Source organism: Photinus pyralis, unplaced genomic scaffold, assembly GCF_008802855.1.
Source record: "Photinus pyralis isolate 1611_PpyrPB1 unplaced genomic scaffold, Ppyr1.3 Ppyr1.4_LG7, whole genome shotgun sequence".
Lineage (NCBI taxonomy): Eukaryota > Metazoa > Arthropoda > Insecta > Coleoptera > Lampyridae > Photinus > Photinus pyralis.
This window is the reverse complement of record NW_022170738.1, coordinates 228,889-247,592: the sequence shown is the minus strand read 5'-3', so window position 1 is coordinate 247,592 and position 18,704 is coordinate 228,889. Positions and strand designations below refer to the sequence as shown.

Sequence of the window (18,704 nt, the reverse complement as noted above, 5' to 3'; positions counted from 1 at the left end):
TGAAATAAAAAGCCCAACCATATGGAAACCTTGGCGCTTCTCCGTGTTTATGGCATACGTAAAAAAAATGAACAGTTCCCAAAATTTGAAGACCTGCAATTTTTGGTTGGACGGTTTTAATTTACAACACCAATTTGTATTTACGAAGGTTTCCCGTCTTTGATTGTTGGGCCGATGATTGATTTTTGTATGCGCACGTTATGACCTCGTTTAAGAATTCCTTAAAGTTTAGATCATTGCAGTACTGATTGTAATTACTGTAGGCAGACGCATTTGCATCTCTTAAACAGTTTGATTAAATCCCATCCTATCCAGAATTGTTTGAGAGAAGAAATTTCTTTACGTAAACAAGACGCCAAAACGACTTTTTCGGAAATAACACCACAGAATGTACCACATCCTTCACCTTCGTTTTTTCCTGGGGTTTTCACTTGGTTTCGGGTGTTCGAATCAAGTTCAACGTGTCGATCATGTTTGCAACCGATTGTTGATGTATGTTGAGAATCGGAATAAGAAATTCAACCCAGCCGACATTTCCGGTTTCGATTCTGTTTTCCAGAAATTCAATTTATACTTTTTTCACATCGACGTATACATTTCGTCTAGGCCTGCTATTTTCCTTTGTGAGCAGTGGCGGATTTAAATTTTTTGCAACCCTAGGCACACCGAAAGATATGCGTCCCAAAATAATCTTTAAATTGCAATACATTTTAAATAAAATTCAAATTATAAGATGAAATTTTTAAAACTAATATGAAAAGAAACTATCTACCAATTCTAATTTATTTCATAATTTTAATTAAACATTTTAGTCATTTGTAACTTGTTAACGGACTTATTTTAAAACTTAAAATGTTACCTAAAATAAATGTAATGTAAAAAAATGCCGCCTCCTAAAGCTGCCGCCCCTAGGCATGTGCCTAGTGTGCCTATATGTAAATCCGCCACTGTTTGTGAGTACTCTTTTCAGGCACTCCACGCTCTGTTTTGATCCATACATATAACCTCAACTTTATGTAATTTATCTCCAAATTTATATGCCAAGCATTCGTATTCAATAATAAGCGGTGCCGAATGTCTCAATAATATGAATTTGTAATGCCGAAAAACCTAAAAGGTCTACGATATTCCATCGAGCGAGGCGCCTAAACGACCGACAGCTAGTGACGCATAAGCTTCTTTTTACATAGCAAAAATATGGAACATGATAATATACAAAATGGATTTTAATTCAACCAGGTGGTAAACCTAAATTGATAAAACTAACGGTAAGGTTATTGAGCACTAAGGAAGCACAACCATCTGCAATCAAATTGGGGGCAAATTATTAACAGATGGGTTCGGACAAGCGTGACTTTAGCCTGAACCAACACAGATTGCTGGAAAATTCTTGAACACTAACGCTTGTTTCTTCTGTTGCGACCACTAACGCCTGGCATCAAATCAGGGACTTATATTTTAGGTCGGCCGAACGTGGAGTTGGTCCGAATCAAATACAGGAAAATTCTTGTGCACTACCAGCACCAAAAAGCACTATTTCTAACTAATTGGAGAAAAATTAGAATTTGGTTCGGGTAAGCTGTTTATACAAGGCACGAACGGTTTTTTGGATATGCTTATTTCAATTTTTCCACTGCATTTTTTTTTAAATTTTTGTAATTAATTTGGATTTGTTATTCTTATTATCGTGTCGAAAATTGCATAGATCTCAAATTTCGACGCGATCCGCCATGTGTGTCATCTTGTGCAAACAGTCCTAGAAAAAAATTTTCAAAATAAGTTGATGCGCACTCGTAAACGTAGGTAAGATTAACCAGTTTTCCATACATTATGGTTGTAGGGAAAAAAAATAAATAAATAACGCCAATTTTAGGATATTCGGAAGACCCTTGGTTTAATTGGACAAAAGGTTTGCACAAAGTATAGAGCCTATTTTTAAATATCTTTTGAAATACAGATATTTTTGTTTGAAACATTCCGTAATATTATACCGACTGATTTACAATACAGAATGTCTCGCGATGAATGCCGCCATCTATATCCCAAAAAGAGATAAGCGGAACTCATCTGAAATATTTTCAAGGGGGTGGCACTTCCGCTTATACTGGCAGTTGATGTCAACTTGCTTATTTTAGATTGTACGTAAAATTTTAAATACGTTTATTGTCTATATATGTTTTTTGCATATGTTAATGTTTATCTCAAAAAGGGCGTTTGCAGCCCAAATTATAATTTGCAAATTTTTTCTTTTTGACAGCCGTTATTGTTTAAATGGGGTTGGTTTCCTTCGAGGTTTCCTTCTAGAAGAGGTTATAATATTAATAATAATATTTATTCCTCCTGTTGGCTTTCAAAGAAAATACAGGATATGGATTGGTTCCGCTGTAGTTGACCGTGTCTCATGGAGCTGTTCGGGAAATTGAAACTATGATTTATTGGAGCCCCCTATGACCCTGTACCTCACAAAAAGGTTATCTCTCATGGTTTTCACAATTAGTACAGTAAAATAACAGTAAAATAACTCTGAAATGCGACAAAAAAAATATCTCAGTATAACTAAATGAGATATATATCATCTTTTAGGGAATTTTAAGCCCTATCCCAATTAAATAATTACAACTTTTTTTAATAGGGCACATTTTTGTAAATTAGCAAAATGTAACGTTTTGGAGGCGAGTCAATATTCACGTTTTCATTGATTTAACTCCCTTTATAAATTTTATTAATTGAGCTATAGCTTTCAAATTTTCAAAGTTTATAGAAGAAAGTACAGCGCACATGATAGCAATTCAATTTTTTCCGTATCGCTAACAGTTTTTGTTTAAATAATTGATACACCACGGCACCGACAAACTGTGTATTGAAAATTTCGACATGCGAGCAACTTGTTTAAATAATAAAAGTACGTAGCTATATATATCGTACCAAATGACGTTGAAACATTGGAAAAGTTTTTAGAAAAAGAATTAGGTGAATACCTTTTATGGTTTTCGAAATGTGATAGATTAAAGGTTGACGCGGTGCGGTGTTGGCGCGCTTATTTAATGCTTCTACACAGATGCAGCGAGGTAGTCATGGCGTACTCGTATTATAATTTGAAATTTTGCATTTGATAATATATTACCACAGATACACAGTATTTTATCTGTGATATTACTTACATATTTTAATTAACAAAATTTTATTTTTATTTATATTTCTAAATTTTCTTCGTCATCAATTTGTTGTTCACTTTTTTGCATCAACTGATTGTTACAATTGCTGCTATTACATTTACAGTCCAAACAGCATTTGACTCCTTCTTTTAAACAAACACATTTATTGTTGTCGCACTTTCTATCGGCACAAAAAATTGTAAGTAGACCCCCAACGTTGTCTGGAATTGGGGGTTTTTCTGTATGGACTGGTTCCCAAGTGCCATTTTGATTTGTCCATCCATATTCAGTAGGATCCATTTCCGGTATATGGCATAAACGACTATTCGTCCAAATCTTCAATTGATATATACACCTAAACAAAATTAATAATGTCAGGAAAAATCTCGAGAAAAATAAATATGAAAAAGTGTTCACCTACCTCAGTACGTGCATCTTAAATGCATCATCTGTAGGAGATAGTTGAGAGGCACACTTATTTGAAGACATTGTCTGTTTATATCTTAGATCATTCAATGATTTAATTTTTAAATCTTTTATTTGATATTAAATTGATAACAGCGTAAACAAACGTTTATTCATAGAATTAGGACACATAAACAAAAAAAGATTAATTTCTATTACGGATATTGTTAATAATATTGGAGAAGATCTATAAAAAACGTTATTGTCGCTTCACGCATTAACAGGCTGTAATACAACAAGCGCATTTTTTAGAATTGGCAAGAGAATGGCATTTGACACTGCAAACATAGGTTATGAATCTTTTAAGGAACTTCAAAAAATTTCAAATGTAACAGTACCAGAAGCTATTGACATTGCAACGAAATGTGCTTTACATCTTTTCCGAAATAAAGATTTAAAAATTAAATCATTGAATGATCTAAGATATAAACAGACATTCAAATAAGTGTGCCTCTCAACTACCTCCTACAGATGATGCATTTAAGATGCACGTACTGAGGTAGGTGAACACTTTTTCATATTTATTTTTCTCGAGATTTTTCCTGACATTATTAATTTTGTTTAGGTGTATATATCAATTGAAGATTTGGACGAATAGTCATTTATGCCATATACCGGAAATGGATCCTACTGAATATGGATGGACAAATCAAAATGGCACTTGGGAAACAGTCCATACAGAAAAACCCCCAATTCCAGACAACGTTAGGGGTCTACTTACAATTTTTTGTGCCGATAGAAAGTGCGACAACAATAAATGTGTTTGTTTAAAAGAAGGAGTCAAATGCTGTTTGGACTGTAAATGTAATAGCAGCAATTGTAACAATCAGTTGATGCAAAAAAGTGAACAACAAATTGATGACGAAGAAAATTTAGAAATATAAATAAAAATAAAATTTTGTTAATTAAAATATGTAAGTAATATTATCAAATGCAAAATTTCAAATTATAATACGAGTACGCCATGACTACCTCGCTGCATCTGTGTAGAAGCATTAAATAAGCGCGCCAACACCGCACCGCGTCAACCTTTAATCTATCACATTTCGAAAACCATAAAAGGTATTGACCTAATTTTTTTTCTAAAAACTTTTTCAATGTTTTAACGTTATTTGGTACGATATATATAGCTACGTACTTTTATTATTTAAACAAGTTGCTCGCATGTCGAAAATTTCAATACCCAATTTGTCGATGCCGTGGTTTATCAATTATTTAAACAAAAGCTGTTAGCGATACAGAAAAAATTGAATTGCTATCATGTGCGCTGTACTTTCTTCTATAAACTTTGAAAATTTGAAAGCTATAGCTCAATTAATAAAACTTATAAAGGGAGTTAAATCAATGAAAACGTGAATATTGACTCGCCTCCAAAACGTTACATTTTGCTAATTTACAAAAATGTGCCCTATTAAAAAAAGTTGTAACTATTTAATTCGGATAGGGCTTAAAATTCACTAAAAGATGATATACATCTCATTTAGTTATACTTCGGTAAAATTTTTCTCCTAAACTAAGCGAGATACGCGCTCGATTTTACTGCACTAAATAGTTTCTGGGAAACCGGTGGTATGGAATATCCACCAGCAGTGCCCTCAGCACCCTTGCTCGAAAACACCTACTCGTATAACCCCAGAAAAGGGAAACTAAGAGAAGTTGCAGCTTGCCGTCATGTTAGGTAAAATCTGCAACTCGCGGAGCCCCGGTGCGCAAAAATGGAACAATGAAGCTCATTTTTATTTACGTGTTTTAAAACTGGATTTGTACTTGGTAACAAAATCGCATAGGTCACATTTTAAATCATGCCAAAGTCCATGTTTTGACAAATGTTAGATGTGCTTTAAGACTGGATTGGTGACGAAAGCGCACTGGGCACATTTTAAATTCTCGGTGATCTTGTGTGGTAATAAATGTGTTTTATAATTAGATTCATCGACTATTTATTCTATGCCAAAGGAGACTGTGTCATTAGTTTTCAGAAACAATCACTACAGAGCATTGTTAAAACAAATTTGATTTCAGATTTGGTACCTCGATGATTTTGGTTTTTTCATTAACACCCTGTATCTCTATTAGTATCAATTTCACAGGTATTTTGGGCTAAATCACTCTAATTTGAGCTCCTGTACCTGTATAACCTAATAGGTGGTTCGAAATTCGTCTAAAAGTATTATTGGTTAGAAGTATTAAGAAATTTCCCAATTATAATGAAGACAGATACGTGAATGACTGACGGAAATGTGAGAACGCTTGGTGGAAGTTTTCACGAAAGATAAAATTGTCAAGATCAAAAATTTCTCGTTTAACCCTGTACTCCATGCAAGTAGGTACGTAATGTATGAACGTAAATCCGATTGGCCATTTCCACATTTAATTGAATGCAATGTTTGTTGATTGATTTCTGGTTTCGCGTTTGTTTTTTTTAAACATTGCTGTCATCAAACAATTTGCTACTGACATGATTATTCGCCGTGCTTTAGTCCGTGTCCTCCATTTTATGAGTTCCCGGAAACTATTATAATTGTACCGGCGGCGTATACTGCGGAGCATCAACCACCGCCACCCTAAAATTGAGTAATCGTGGGGAAACAGGTGCCATTTTAATAATTCAGTTATTAAAAAGCGTCCACTTAAGGTGGAAAACCGTACTTGAAAATTACGTCGCAGTTACAATGAAAATCAATAATTAAAGCGACGTCGAGGCGAGCGTCAAGTTCTGTTTCTGTACGTAGTGTCTTTACGTCTCGCCGTATCCACTTACTGGATCGATTACTTACCCTAAAGGCTGAAGGGATTGCGAGCGATGGGGCGTGTGCAATAAAAAAAATTTTATTACGTTGTGATTGCTCAAATTTTCAACTAATACGATTTTTTACACTTGGCTTGCGCACGATAACTGCTTTACTTAAACTTGTACAGTTTTCTTTTGAAAAAATGACCTAGGAAGTTTATTTTCATGTGTCGATATAGCAACGCAACACCTGGAAATTTCCACTATTTTATAAAATGTAGCCAACTTACGTGTGGAAAGTGTCCACTTTTTCTGCTAATTAACCCTATCTATAAAAATGTGCTCGTATAACTTTGTGTTGACATAAAACTTTTTAATGGGTAGTTAATTTTCGTTTATGTTCGTTTCAAGGTTTTGATTGTTTACAATAAATTAAGTAATTCGTTCTGCTTTGTTATTTAATACAAATTATTTTTAATGGAATTTTCGTGACAATGGAAGTTTGTCTTCGAAAAGCCAAACTGTATAAATTGACGCGTCCCATTTTCGTCGCCGCCCGCAAAAAATCTCACGAAAATTAGTTTTTCCCTTCCACAATTTTACCGAAGGGTGGAAAAAGATGCAGCTGCCTTTGACTTTGATACGCTAAGCGAAGCCGAGATGGGAGCGACATCTAAAAGGAACGTTCTCTCATCATTTATATCCCCGAGAAATATCTTCACGAAAGCATAGCGGAGCATTATTCGATATTTGTTCCCAAGTGGAGTAAGTAGCCAAATTAAAATTACGTGGCGGCGGAATACAAAAAAGAGAAGGAAATTCAATATCTGGCCCGAGCGAGACGTATTGAAATATAGTGACACAATTTTGTAATTATCCAAAGTCGATTTATGCAGTAATCACAATATTCGTCGAGTCGAGGGGATGAATTTACCGCAAAATGTGTTACAAGGTGCCCCCGCGGGGCTTGGCTTTTCCTATCCGGCTACATTGATCTGGCTCAGAGTGCCTTATTGCTTTGTTCCATTCAGGAACTGTCACTTTGCTAGTAGTATTCATCGCGTTCTACAACGTACAAAATCAATATTCGAGAAAATGACCTGTCGCCCGTACGCATTTTTTGTTGGCAAGTATTTTTATTTAGTTCAAATCGATAATCTCATTTTCAGTGGCCCGACTTGAACGGAACGGTGCGCATATTTGCGTATTTGCAATCCATTATCGCCTGGTAGGGGTCAATGAGGGTTGAGGGGTTGTGAACTGAGGGATGTAGAATGAACACGGAACGATTTTCCATTAATGGCAGCGACATCCGACCATCACATTTCTGTACTTTTTTCTCTAAAAATCGATCCACTTATCTCACTTAGGAGACGGGTGGTTGTACGGAACAAAACTGCCACCATGAAGTAAAGCTAAGCGTTTTGCGCTATACATCTGTATGATGTGGTGTGGCATTACTTTACGACATCGTAAAATATGTATAAATGCCCGTTACTATAAACAGTCGGTTTGTGTTTGTTTCTTGGTGTGAAATTTCAGAGATGCCTTGCCATTTTTAACTCTGTCCACGCCCTTTCCCTTTACGTGTGTACTTTAAGCAGTCTAAGGTAAGGGTACTATAAGTTACATAGTCGCCATTGTAATTACAATAAAACTACAAATTTGAAGTGCGCCATCTAACAATGATCTCGTAACAATTCGTTATGGCGATCTATTTTCTTTAATTTCAACTTGATACCCCCATTTTATGTGGACCTACATAAAGTGTATTAATGCGCAGTAATGCGGGCAGTTTTAAAAATTGATATGAATGTTCTTGAGCCGGGGAGCCGGTGGTGTTTTTGTTGATATCTCGAAAACCATTCTGAATACGCACACTCATCATATGCACTTTTTAGATTAATTATTATAAATTTATTGCAAATGTGTATAGTGGGTTGGGTTCGTATAACAGGATTGGCCCCTGCTCGCTTAATAATAAAGAAAAAAAAAATGAAAAAAAGGATTTCGACTTACGGCGAGTAACATTTATCATGTAATGGGCTATTTATGTGTACAAAGGAAAATAAGTTATGGCATAAATATTCTTATAAATACGAAACTAGATAAGGTCCAATGGACCTATCACCGCCGTTTACTTAGCATACGCCGTATTATATTGTTTTACCGTATGGAATTTCTTTTTTTTTTGCTTAATTGTGAGAATGTAGTAGGAATTTTATAAAATACGAAAAAAGGCAAAAGAAATTTGATTCGGCTCAAAAAAGCACCAATCTATCGACAGTCTCTTGTTTAGTCAATCTCATCGTATAGGTTGGTAAAAATGCTTCGAATTTTAAGACTTATTTCGCATAAATTCCACCGAAAATGGGGTATTTTTTACGTTTGTGTCTTCATTTTTTCAGTGTAATGTACAGTGCGATCAATATTGAGTTGCTGCGCCGCTTCAATAAATTATGACGTTAGTAATCATTTGCCGCAACAGGCCTGGTGCACCAATACTAAAACATAACCTTAAAGTAAACTTTTGACGTTTAACCATATTTAACCTAAATCAACGATTTAACCACCTTGTAAGTTTCCAAATTATGTGGAACTACACGAATAGCAAATTACTACAAAAATTGAAACGATTTTATTTCTTTTACAACTCGTTAATATCGAAGTAATTGGGCAAATTACATGCACACTATAACAACTGTTCGAAGTGCTTGCCGCCATTATTAAGACAGGGACCCACTCTTTTCTTCATGTTTTCGAAGACGGCATGTAAGTGCTGTTGCGTAATGTTTCAAACGGTAGCTTCTATACCTGCTCGTAATTCGGCAATGGTGTGTAAACGGTTTCGAATATGTTACCATCTCGTAAATTTGCATGCAATAATTTACGGTTACTTTAAAGGATAGAAGTACAATTTTCTCCAGGCAATAGCGTCACACGTTCCGTATGAGATGCCCGTTAGTGGGACAAATTGTCGCAGCTGCTTTTTCCGACTTTGCTCAAGACGAGCAAGAACATCTTTTACAACCTCCTTATTAGCAATCACTAAGCGGCCAGGTGACTTCCCAGAAGCAAGACTTCCTGTATGTTAAACCGCTCAAGTAGACGATGAGCATTTGGGCGTATATTGTTGTAATCCTCGTCATGGTTGACAATCGTTTATCGAAACTCCTGTATACTCAAACGTATCGAGTACTCCCAAACTCCACTTTCGTCTTTAGTCCCATTACGGAAACAGGACAGCAAACGCATCTTATTCTCTTCTAAAATAAAAGGCTTGTCCGAGTAAACCTATTGCCTATTATACGCTACAACTAAAAAAACGTTTGTTTGTAATTTACAAGTAATATACCCACCTTGTAAATATTCGAAAGAAATTGGTAGTCTTGAAAAAAGCCGTTTTGAAAGGGACGAAAGTATTCGAATAAGAATCACAAATCATGGTTTTGGTTTGTAAAATTATAGGTTATGTTTTGTATTGGTACACATGTACCTGGTTGCGGCAAATGATTACTAATGTGATATTTTATAAGAGCGGCGCAGCATATGATTATTGATCTCCCTGTATACCTATTTTGTTTTGGATACTGTGAGCTATCTCGTTTCGTTCCACGCTATAGATAGCATACGACTCTGTTTTAATTGCACGCCAATTCTTTCTAATAAGAAAGTGCATTTCGCGGATGCACAGTACGATTTTTTGCGCCTTTGTGCATGCGCAATCGCGATTTGGGAAAGGGGGGAGGGGGTGTTACGTATAACCCGAATGTAAGTGCCAGCAAATCTCACACTTATATAGGGCCGTTGACACATTGCTCGGCTTCGCCTCGCGCATTTACACAAATCGCGCTCGATTCTAGAACGCGACCGAGCGATATTGGAATCCAACGTAAAAAACGGCATGGTTCTAGCCAAGATTGCCATCTATAAGCAATGTGGTAGGTGGGAGGGGCGGTGCGGCCCCCCACCTCGGAAGCGCAATTGAACTGCGAGGCCAACGCACAAAACCACAACTCGATACATCCACCCCTACGCGGGGGCGGGGGGGGGGCGATCTAGTTCTAATCCTCGGGACTCCCGTAAGTCGTGGCGGCGTCTCCGATGCACCCACCGGCTGCCCTACGGAGGGGGTTTTACACGGAAAAACATCAGGGTGGCGTGGGAGGAGCCTGCAATGTTCGTTTTCTGTGGCTAGTAGGCCGTGGAATATAATTATATTAAATAATTACTAAATAATAATTATTGTAAATATTTGCTATAAATTATTACTTATCACTTACCAACTACACTTTTGAGATAGAACGGAAAAATTCACCAATTCACGACTTACTAAGTTTGACAATCACTGCGAGATTCAATTTTATTCAATAACAAGTGTGACACATAAAGTTGCATTAAAATTACCAGAGGAATCCATTAAAAAAATGTAACCTTTTTATGAATCACCCTGTATATGGGTTCCGATCAAAGTAAACATATTTTAGGTTGGTAACCTTAAGGGTTCCCCGCCATGTCCAAGAGGAAATCTTACGAATAACCAACAAGGTGCAGCCACACACTATTGGCCCACCTAGTATAGGCTACATTCGTCGTGGGACACTCTGTATGTGTATGTTTTGAAGGCACGAATTGCGAGAGCTCCGCGGCGTTTGCGGTCCACGCACGTGTGTTTCATCCATTCATTTCGGCTTTTAAATACCGTCTTTTGCGGACAGCAGATTAGATATCCTTAAACGCTGTAAAAATCACACGAAAATGATGGATGCGATTTACCACAAAAAGATCTCCGCAACGGAATATGTCAGTGTACAATACAAATTTGTGCATAACACGCACAAGTGCAAATTGGGAGTTATCTTAACCGAGAATTATCACAGCCAAAAAAATGATGAGATATTTGCGATACAAATTGGACAACAAACATTTAACACAAAACATGAAATTGTTGACGCGTGGTTATAGTGAAATTCAACAAAGTGCCAAATTGATAATGGTACAAAATTTGTTTATGACAGTAGAAATTAGTACACACGAACGGTGCAGACGTTCATGAATTTTTAAGCTAGTACTTATGACATTGGAATCGTACCTGGAATGCTCTGGTACATTTTTATGGATCTGGCTACTCGGGATTGTGGGTTCTAACCACAATGTACCTAGATTTGGTGCTAACACCCTCCCGGAAATGCACAATTTCATACCTGCCGTAACGAAATGAGTGTATTAACAGATTTCCTTAATGACTATTCAACAAGATCTATTAAACAAAGCCTCTTGAGTGTGTTGGCCATGTTCGAAGACGTGCGGATTTATGGCGAAACCGACTGACAGGCGGGCAGACGAACGGTGACACTTTGTGGTGTGCACTACAAACAACAACTTTTCAGGCATTTGGAGTGTATTAACAAACAAATGGTCTCTTCCCTAGGGCTCCCATTCAAATTAAGTGGAGCTTAGTTTAACGAGTCGCCTTGTACAGCCTCAAAATAATTTTAAATGATCCACTCGGAGTTGATTCATGCCGATACCTTGTCATAAAATTCCGTAGCATAATTATGCGGTAACACGTCAGGGGCGAATTTTTGTACAAAGTCGATTTATGAATCGCGACGTCTTAATTATAAAACGAACAGCCGCCATGGGAGAGAGTTGGATACGAATAATTTCGAACTTCGTCGGAAGTCGAGAAATAATGTAAGGGGGTTGGAATTTCAATTATTGTCGGTTTGTTTCGAGTCGCGCGCTCTTTGTTAGTGTTAGTATCGGGGTTGCGGCTATTTCGTAGTCCAGTTAGCTGCCGACGGTCCGCCCCCGTTGATAAAACAGGTGTAAGTGCAGATTGGAAGAGTTTTCTTACGTTGATGCGCGCTCTTGAGACCCCCAGAAATAATGTGTACCGTATCGGTGAGTGTCATCGAATTCCGCCGTTCAAGCGCAGCACGTTAACCGAGATCTCCACCTACCTTCGGTAATGCATATTTAGAAGTCTTCTCCAGTACAAAGCTGCTCTTCTCTCTGTTTACCCTATCGCATACATATCAAAGCAAGGCGGTAACATGGCGGATGGCGCCTATTAGCAGCAGCGTGCGGTCTCATTGCATCTGACGAGTGCGCGCTCAGTTCCGAGTCGTGGTGATGTGCGATTGCAGTGCGGCGTGCCAGGGGTGAGACCGTGTTCTTCCGGCGGGATCAGGCTGCTCTCCGACTACGACTACCTACATTCTACTACAGCTTTGGGGATATGCCATGGCTGTATTTAGATCTCGTCCTGGTAAGCACTCAACTTCTTTTCAGTTGCCAGGAATTTTAAGACGGTGAACACTAATCATTTCTGTCAATGTTTACGTTCGAGTTGTAACGAGAGTAAAAGTTAAAAAATTGACACCAACTTGCGACGATTTTAAAGTAACCCGACCAACCTGTTTGATGGTAATTTCGTTGCGCCAATACGCTTTTTAAACGTACAAAGATCAATGTTGCCAGTTCAACCCGATCACGCTATTTTATATTCATACTCAAAATATTGAATTTTTCGTAGGTGAGTTTTTGAATGGAAGAAGAATTAATGTTCATATTTGCAACTGGTCGGTCGGCGTAAAAGTGGCCTTTTTAAGACAGGTTTAATATCCCTCTTAGGTAGTTAAGCAGCTCCCTTGCACATAAAGTAGGTTTAATCTTGCTATCGTAGAGCAAGAGCAACCACACAACACGATTTTCTCTTTCTGTCCCGTGCACGTGTTGCAGACGGCAGCGATGGTTACGTGGCGCATATTTGATCCACTTATTCTTTGTCGCCTTTTCGAGATACTCGATTCTGCTCGCTATGTTTGCAAGCCGTAGTGTATCTACACATATATATTGCGGACAGAGTGTGCTTGGTAACGTATTGATTTCTGTGGCCGCCAAGATAAGGGTCAAAGGGCATTTCGGTCTTTGCCATTCTTACCCCCTTAATAGAAATTCGCAATATGGGAAAACTTCGCCTGGCAACCTCAACACAGTATGTATTCTTATTAGAAAAGGTGCGCAAAGCGGGAATTTGTTGTCAGTTCTCGTTAGCCAGATCGATGCTACGGCATTTATTTTTAGTTTTACTTTACACAACTGTTACTGAAAACATCGTTAACTGTGACGTACACGCATATTTACGTCGTGACTTCCCCCGGCGGGCGATTTTTTTTTCGCAAATTTTTATTTCCGCATTTAAATCCGTGGAAATATAACTAAATCCCTAGGAAACCGGAGATGCCATTTCTAGTTGAAGTGGAAGCGTCATCAGGTTTAGGTCAGGAGGGGTTAGCGGGGGTGTAGAGAATCTCTCACTCGCGCCGATCTGCTCTGTGTACAGCTTTACCAAGAGTATGCGACACATTCCCACAGCTTCCATTGGTGGATCATTCTACACACGGGACTGAAAATGTTGACTCGAATAATAAAGATTCGGGCCGTATGAATATACCACCGTGTGGTGCTTTTGATCACCATTGTTGCCCCACCCTGAAAAAAGTTCAATTTTTTTCCGAACGTCAGAAATTGCAATTTATTCGCTGTCGTATTTCGTAAAATACGAAATCCGCAACTGCTTTCGTGCACAAGCCCGACAGAAAATGAAGGAAATGTTTCGTATATAAAACCAACTTCGTCTCGATGCAGATGTGCAAAGGATCATAAAATCTTATGGCTCGTACTTTAATAAAGTTTTAGACTTACACTGCTAATATTTGACAGTGATAGAGATACAAACATAGACGCAGTTGCTGATTTAAAAACGGAATGTTTGAAATGTCTAAATGTTGGCAACTGTTTAACTGTACGAAGACATTTTGCCTCTACTACCCTTCTGACCCCCCCCCCCCCCCCCCCAAGGTTGTAGAAAGCAACTGCTACTAAACACTAAAGAATGCATTTTAAAACTACATATTTCCATTGTACCCACGAGAACGTTCGGAACCAGAATGTTGGAAAACGCAAAGGTTACCATAAAAACTAATTTTGGTACATTTGGGAATTTACTTGAAATCTTCCCGGTTCTCTTGTCAATCAAAATTAGTCGTTTGGGAACCGTTCCCAAAAATCCCACACTTCAATTGTTCAATTTTTTCTCGGTGACCATAACACATGGTAGAGTAAGAATTGACGGATTACCTAGGTTTTTGATTATATATTTCCTAAATTTACAAAGATATGTCCGCCCTAAGATTAGTATTGTCCGGCGTGAAAATTCCCAGGCGAATTTCACAGTATATTTCTATAGATGCGTTTCAGATAATAGGGTGACCTCAATATCTCTTTTATTTGGTGAGATACGAAAGATTTGTTAAATATAATTTTATATGTGACATTACGATCTATCGCATATTCAAACTTCCGGTTAAACCGGAAATCGATGCAGCTTATGTTTTTCAAATGCAATACGATATTTGAAAAGAGCAATCAATTTGCTGTAAGGCAACATGAAATATGCATATAGATTCAATATATGTATGTGGTTGATAGACAAAAAAAATGGAGAAATTCGTGATTCTATTTAGAAAATTTACGAAATATAGCATGCCGTGTGCCATATAACAAAGAAAAGACCTACAACAACTTGTTCATTATTTCGTTTTGAAGATTTACTTTTGCACGATCTCCCCATGGAATGCAACAGGCATCGTGCATCCTGACAGCACACGGCATGCTAGATTTAATAAATTTTCGTCTCAGTGGTAGAGCACATGCCCGGAAGGTCGGGTGTTCGAACCTGGGCTGAGGTAAGAATTTTTCATCTGTGGCAGAGATGGGAATTCCCTTAGATCAGTTTCTAGCATACTACCGGCTACTCCAAATTAGGTTTTCCTGCAGATTTCCTAATTCGTAAAGTAAATACCAGGGTAGTATGGAACAAATGTCGTACAGAAAATTGATTGCTCTTTTGAAATATCTTAAACAAAACAGGCATTGCAAAAGTTGCATCGATTTACGGTTCAAGCGGAAGTGAACTCGGAAGTTTGAATATGCGATCAGATAGACCGTAATGTCACATATAAAATTATATTAAACAAATTTTTCGTATCTCGCCAAATAAAAGAGATATTGAGGTGACCCTCTTATCTGAAACGCACTGTATTCGGGAATTTAAGCAAATATTTCCCATTTCAACATTTTTCCGCGGTTTATGCTAGTCTTTAAACGACCGACTATTAATTTCATGAGGTACGCAAAGTATACGTGCAAGTAGTTCTTCTCGGGAAAGTTTTTTCGTTACTAAGATATAAAATTTTAAGATCTGCACTCGGATCTGCATTTTCCTGCATGTGTGCGAAATTTTTGAATCTTCATTCCTATTTTCGAATTTTTGAGCAAGTTTTCTTTAAATTGTCTGAATTTTTGTTGTTTTGTTTTAAAGATGCAGTATGTGTCATGGCATTCTGAGACTGGAAAGCTTTTCTTTTTTATGTATGTTTGTTAAATAAACAATTTAAAACTCGTGCGTGTTATTGTTAAAAAAAACATGACTTTATTAAAAGATAGGTTCAGTTCGCTCACTACCTAAGGTAATACATTCGTAAACAGGAGTATAATTACGATCTTAAGGAAACTCGGTATTTTTAAACAAACGAAAAAGAAACGAAACTTAGCATTTGAAAATTAAAAAAAATTCACAGATTTCGCAATCCATCTAACCTTCGATCGGTGACATCGGCACATGCTCGTATTACTATCAAAGGGGACTTGGGAGAATTTTAGATTCGAATTAACAAAACAATTGAATACTATTAAGTAAGTATCCGCGACTTTTCCTTCACCCACCGATCACGGTCGAGTACGGTACAATCGTCACTCGACACCGTTGTCTTTTCGCGTTAAACGAAACAGAAGTAATAACGTTGTACCCATATACGAAACCATAAACATTTCCAATGTTAAAGTTTCAACTGCAATACCTAGCATGACAACTTAAAAATCGTTAGGTTTTTTTTGTTGTTGCTCGAACAGTAGCTTTCTAACGGAGTTCATTTTTTTTCGAATTTTAGTTAGGGGGTAAATATTACGAAGTATACAGGGTAGTTTAAAAAAAAATCCCCTTATACGTGATTGTTTTATCGGCCTCGTCTAACTCGAGAACGAAAAGAGACAGCGATGTAACATCTTCGCCAATCGATTTCTACGAGTTTAAGGATCAGAATATGAGCCGGATTAATAGTCTGGTTTCCGCATGCGAGCTGAATGGCAAAAACTTCTCCTACTGAAAATCGTATGCGATTCTTCGTATCTTATTACAGTTGTTACGAGTTTTCCGTGGAGTTTTCCAAAATTTGTTCGAGCTTTCTTTTTAATTCAGTAATTTTGCAAAAGAAGTTCAGATAAAAATTTATGTTAAGAAGTACGTTTCCACTGACTAATTATTATCTATGCTGGATAAAGACGCGCCGCGGAAAAACTGTAGATTTGCAAAAACAAATTGGTGGGGATTGGGGAGGTGGGAGGGAGAAGAAAATTAAGATGATTATTGTTCGAGCCACCAAACCAAAAAGGCACGTTTTCGTGTTTAACCGTACAAATTTTCTTTAAATGGTTGGTTAAAAGTTAAAGAATTCTTCGCTTAGTCTTCTGAAGTTCTGATACGAGTAGATGTCGGAGTAGATAGAGAAAAATGGTGGATACGGACTGTTTTAAGAAAAAGAGTTAGAACCAGTGAATCGCTATTTACGGCATCCCCGAAACAATACAGGGAGAACTTTCTGTCGTGATTCCCAGGAAATTAAGATACACAGTAGAAATACCAGCCCCTACGGGCTTGTGACATCCTACATCAACGATCAGCATTAGTCTGGCGAAATGTAGAAATGCTAAATAATATATAAAATTTAAAAAAATGTGGCATCTACCGGGAATCGAACCCTAGCCGACCGCGTTGCAGCTACATCGTTACACAAACGACGACGCATGGATTTCGGGTTGCATGGATTTGGTGTTTAAACGAAAAGCCATTTAGTGCGTTACAAGGGATTATAAACTAACCGAACTTTGTCAAATCGGTTTCCCACCTAATTAGTGAATTTAATGACAAAACTCGTACATGGAAACGACACCCAGTTCCAAAAAAAGTTTGTCATACGATTTTTCAAAAAAAGTTACTCAGATTTTAGTGTCTGAATTGAAGTTGAACAATTTTTCTTAAATTTCGTCGAAATTCGAATTTCTTTTTGCACCCCCCGTTTAGGGTTGCACCATCTTGGGAAAAGTTTTCCAAATCAGAAAGGACATACTCCAAAGCCTATTCTTCATCCTCCCGTGGGATAGTTGTTGGATCAAAATATTAAAGAAATGCACATTTTGGAACCTATTATTTCATTCCCTAGGTCATGTATCGAGTTCGGACTTTCGCTAGATTATTCCCTATGACTCTTAGATGTGTAACAATTCAATATAACTCTTCTCTGTGGTCTCGGTCAAAAGTTTTAGAGCAAAATGTACCCAAAATTATTCTTTACACATGAATTTAGAGTTGTAAAAGCTTTCAAACGCATTATCTTGATGCTGAAAGAGTTGATAACGTGCACGTTTGATAACCGCATGTGTGTGATTAAAAAATGTTAAATTATTTTTCTGAGGCCACATGGATTTTGATCAAAATATGTCAAAACCGTTATTTATGCACCAAGATGGTTGAGAAAAAGACCAAGAGCATTATTTCAAAGACCAAAACATGAATTTGATCTATTTTTGGCGACCACATGGATTTTGATCAAAACATGTCTAAATCGTTATTTATGCACTAAGATCGTTGGGGAAAATACTAGGGGCATTATCTCAATGCCCAAGACATGAATTTGATGCATTTTGGGCGACCACGTGGATTTTGACCAAAACATGTCAAAATCGTTATTTATGCACCAAGATCGTTGGGAAAAAAACCAAGACTCAATGCCCCAGACATGAATTGATGCATTTTTGTTAACTATAAAATGTATTTTGTAAGATTAAAATAAATTGTCGTTAAAAGTGATTGTAATACTGAGGATCCTTCGATATTTCGTTGTATCGGTTTATTGTGATCGATATTGATTCTATACATTTGATTAGGGACTGTTTGTATTCGTGTGAAGTCAGTAACATTTCAGGAATAAATTCACATATTCAACGTGAAGTTAGTTTTAAATAGTCGACAGTAAACATGCAAAAATATGCAAACCACATTCGGTTTAGGTGGCACAATTTAGACCAACAACGGACTGATAGATCTAAGCCAAAGTTGCAATATTGGAAATATGGCAGACTACCTTTTTGGTGATAAATTGTTCTGCTCAACATATTATTGCATATTCTTCCATTTGAGTATTATTGCTAACTTCATATTAAATATT

General features: G+C 37.2%; 1 protein-coding gene across 5 annotated transcripts in view; it reads left to right on the top strand.

The window, feature by feature from the left end:
* LOC116176426 (serine/threonine-protein kinase tousled-like 2) overlaps positions 1-18,704 on the top strand; it is a 100,511-nt gene that overhangs the window by 15,963 nt on the left and 65,844 nt on the right. Inside the window, exon 1 of one of the 5 annotated variants that reach the window (XM_031494988.1) lies at positions 12,581-12,625. The exons of 3 other annotated variants lie outside the window; for them this stretch is intronic. In XM_031494988.1, coding sequence (XP_031350848.1) covers positions 12,596-12,625 — 30 coding nt within the window. In that variant the 5' untranslated portion in view covers positions 12,581-12,595. Of the gene's footprint in view, positions 1-12,580; positions 12,626-18,704 lie in introns of those variants that run through there. One more of the 5 variants, XM_031494983.1, reaches the window with a different exon arrangement.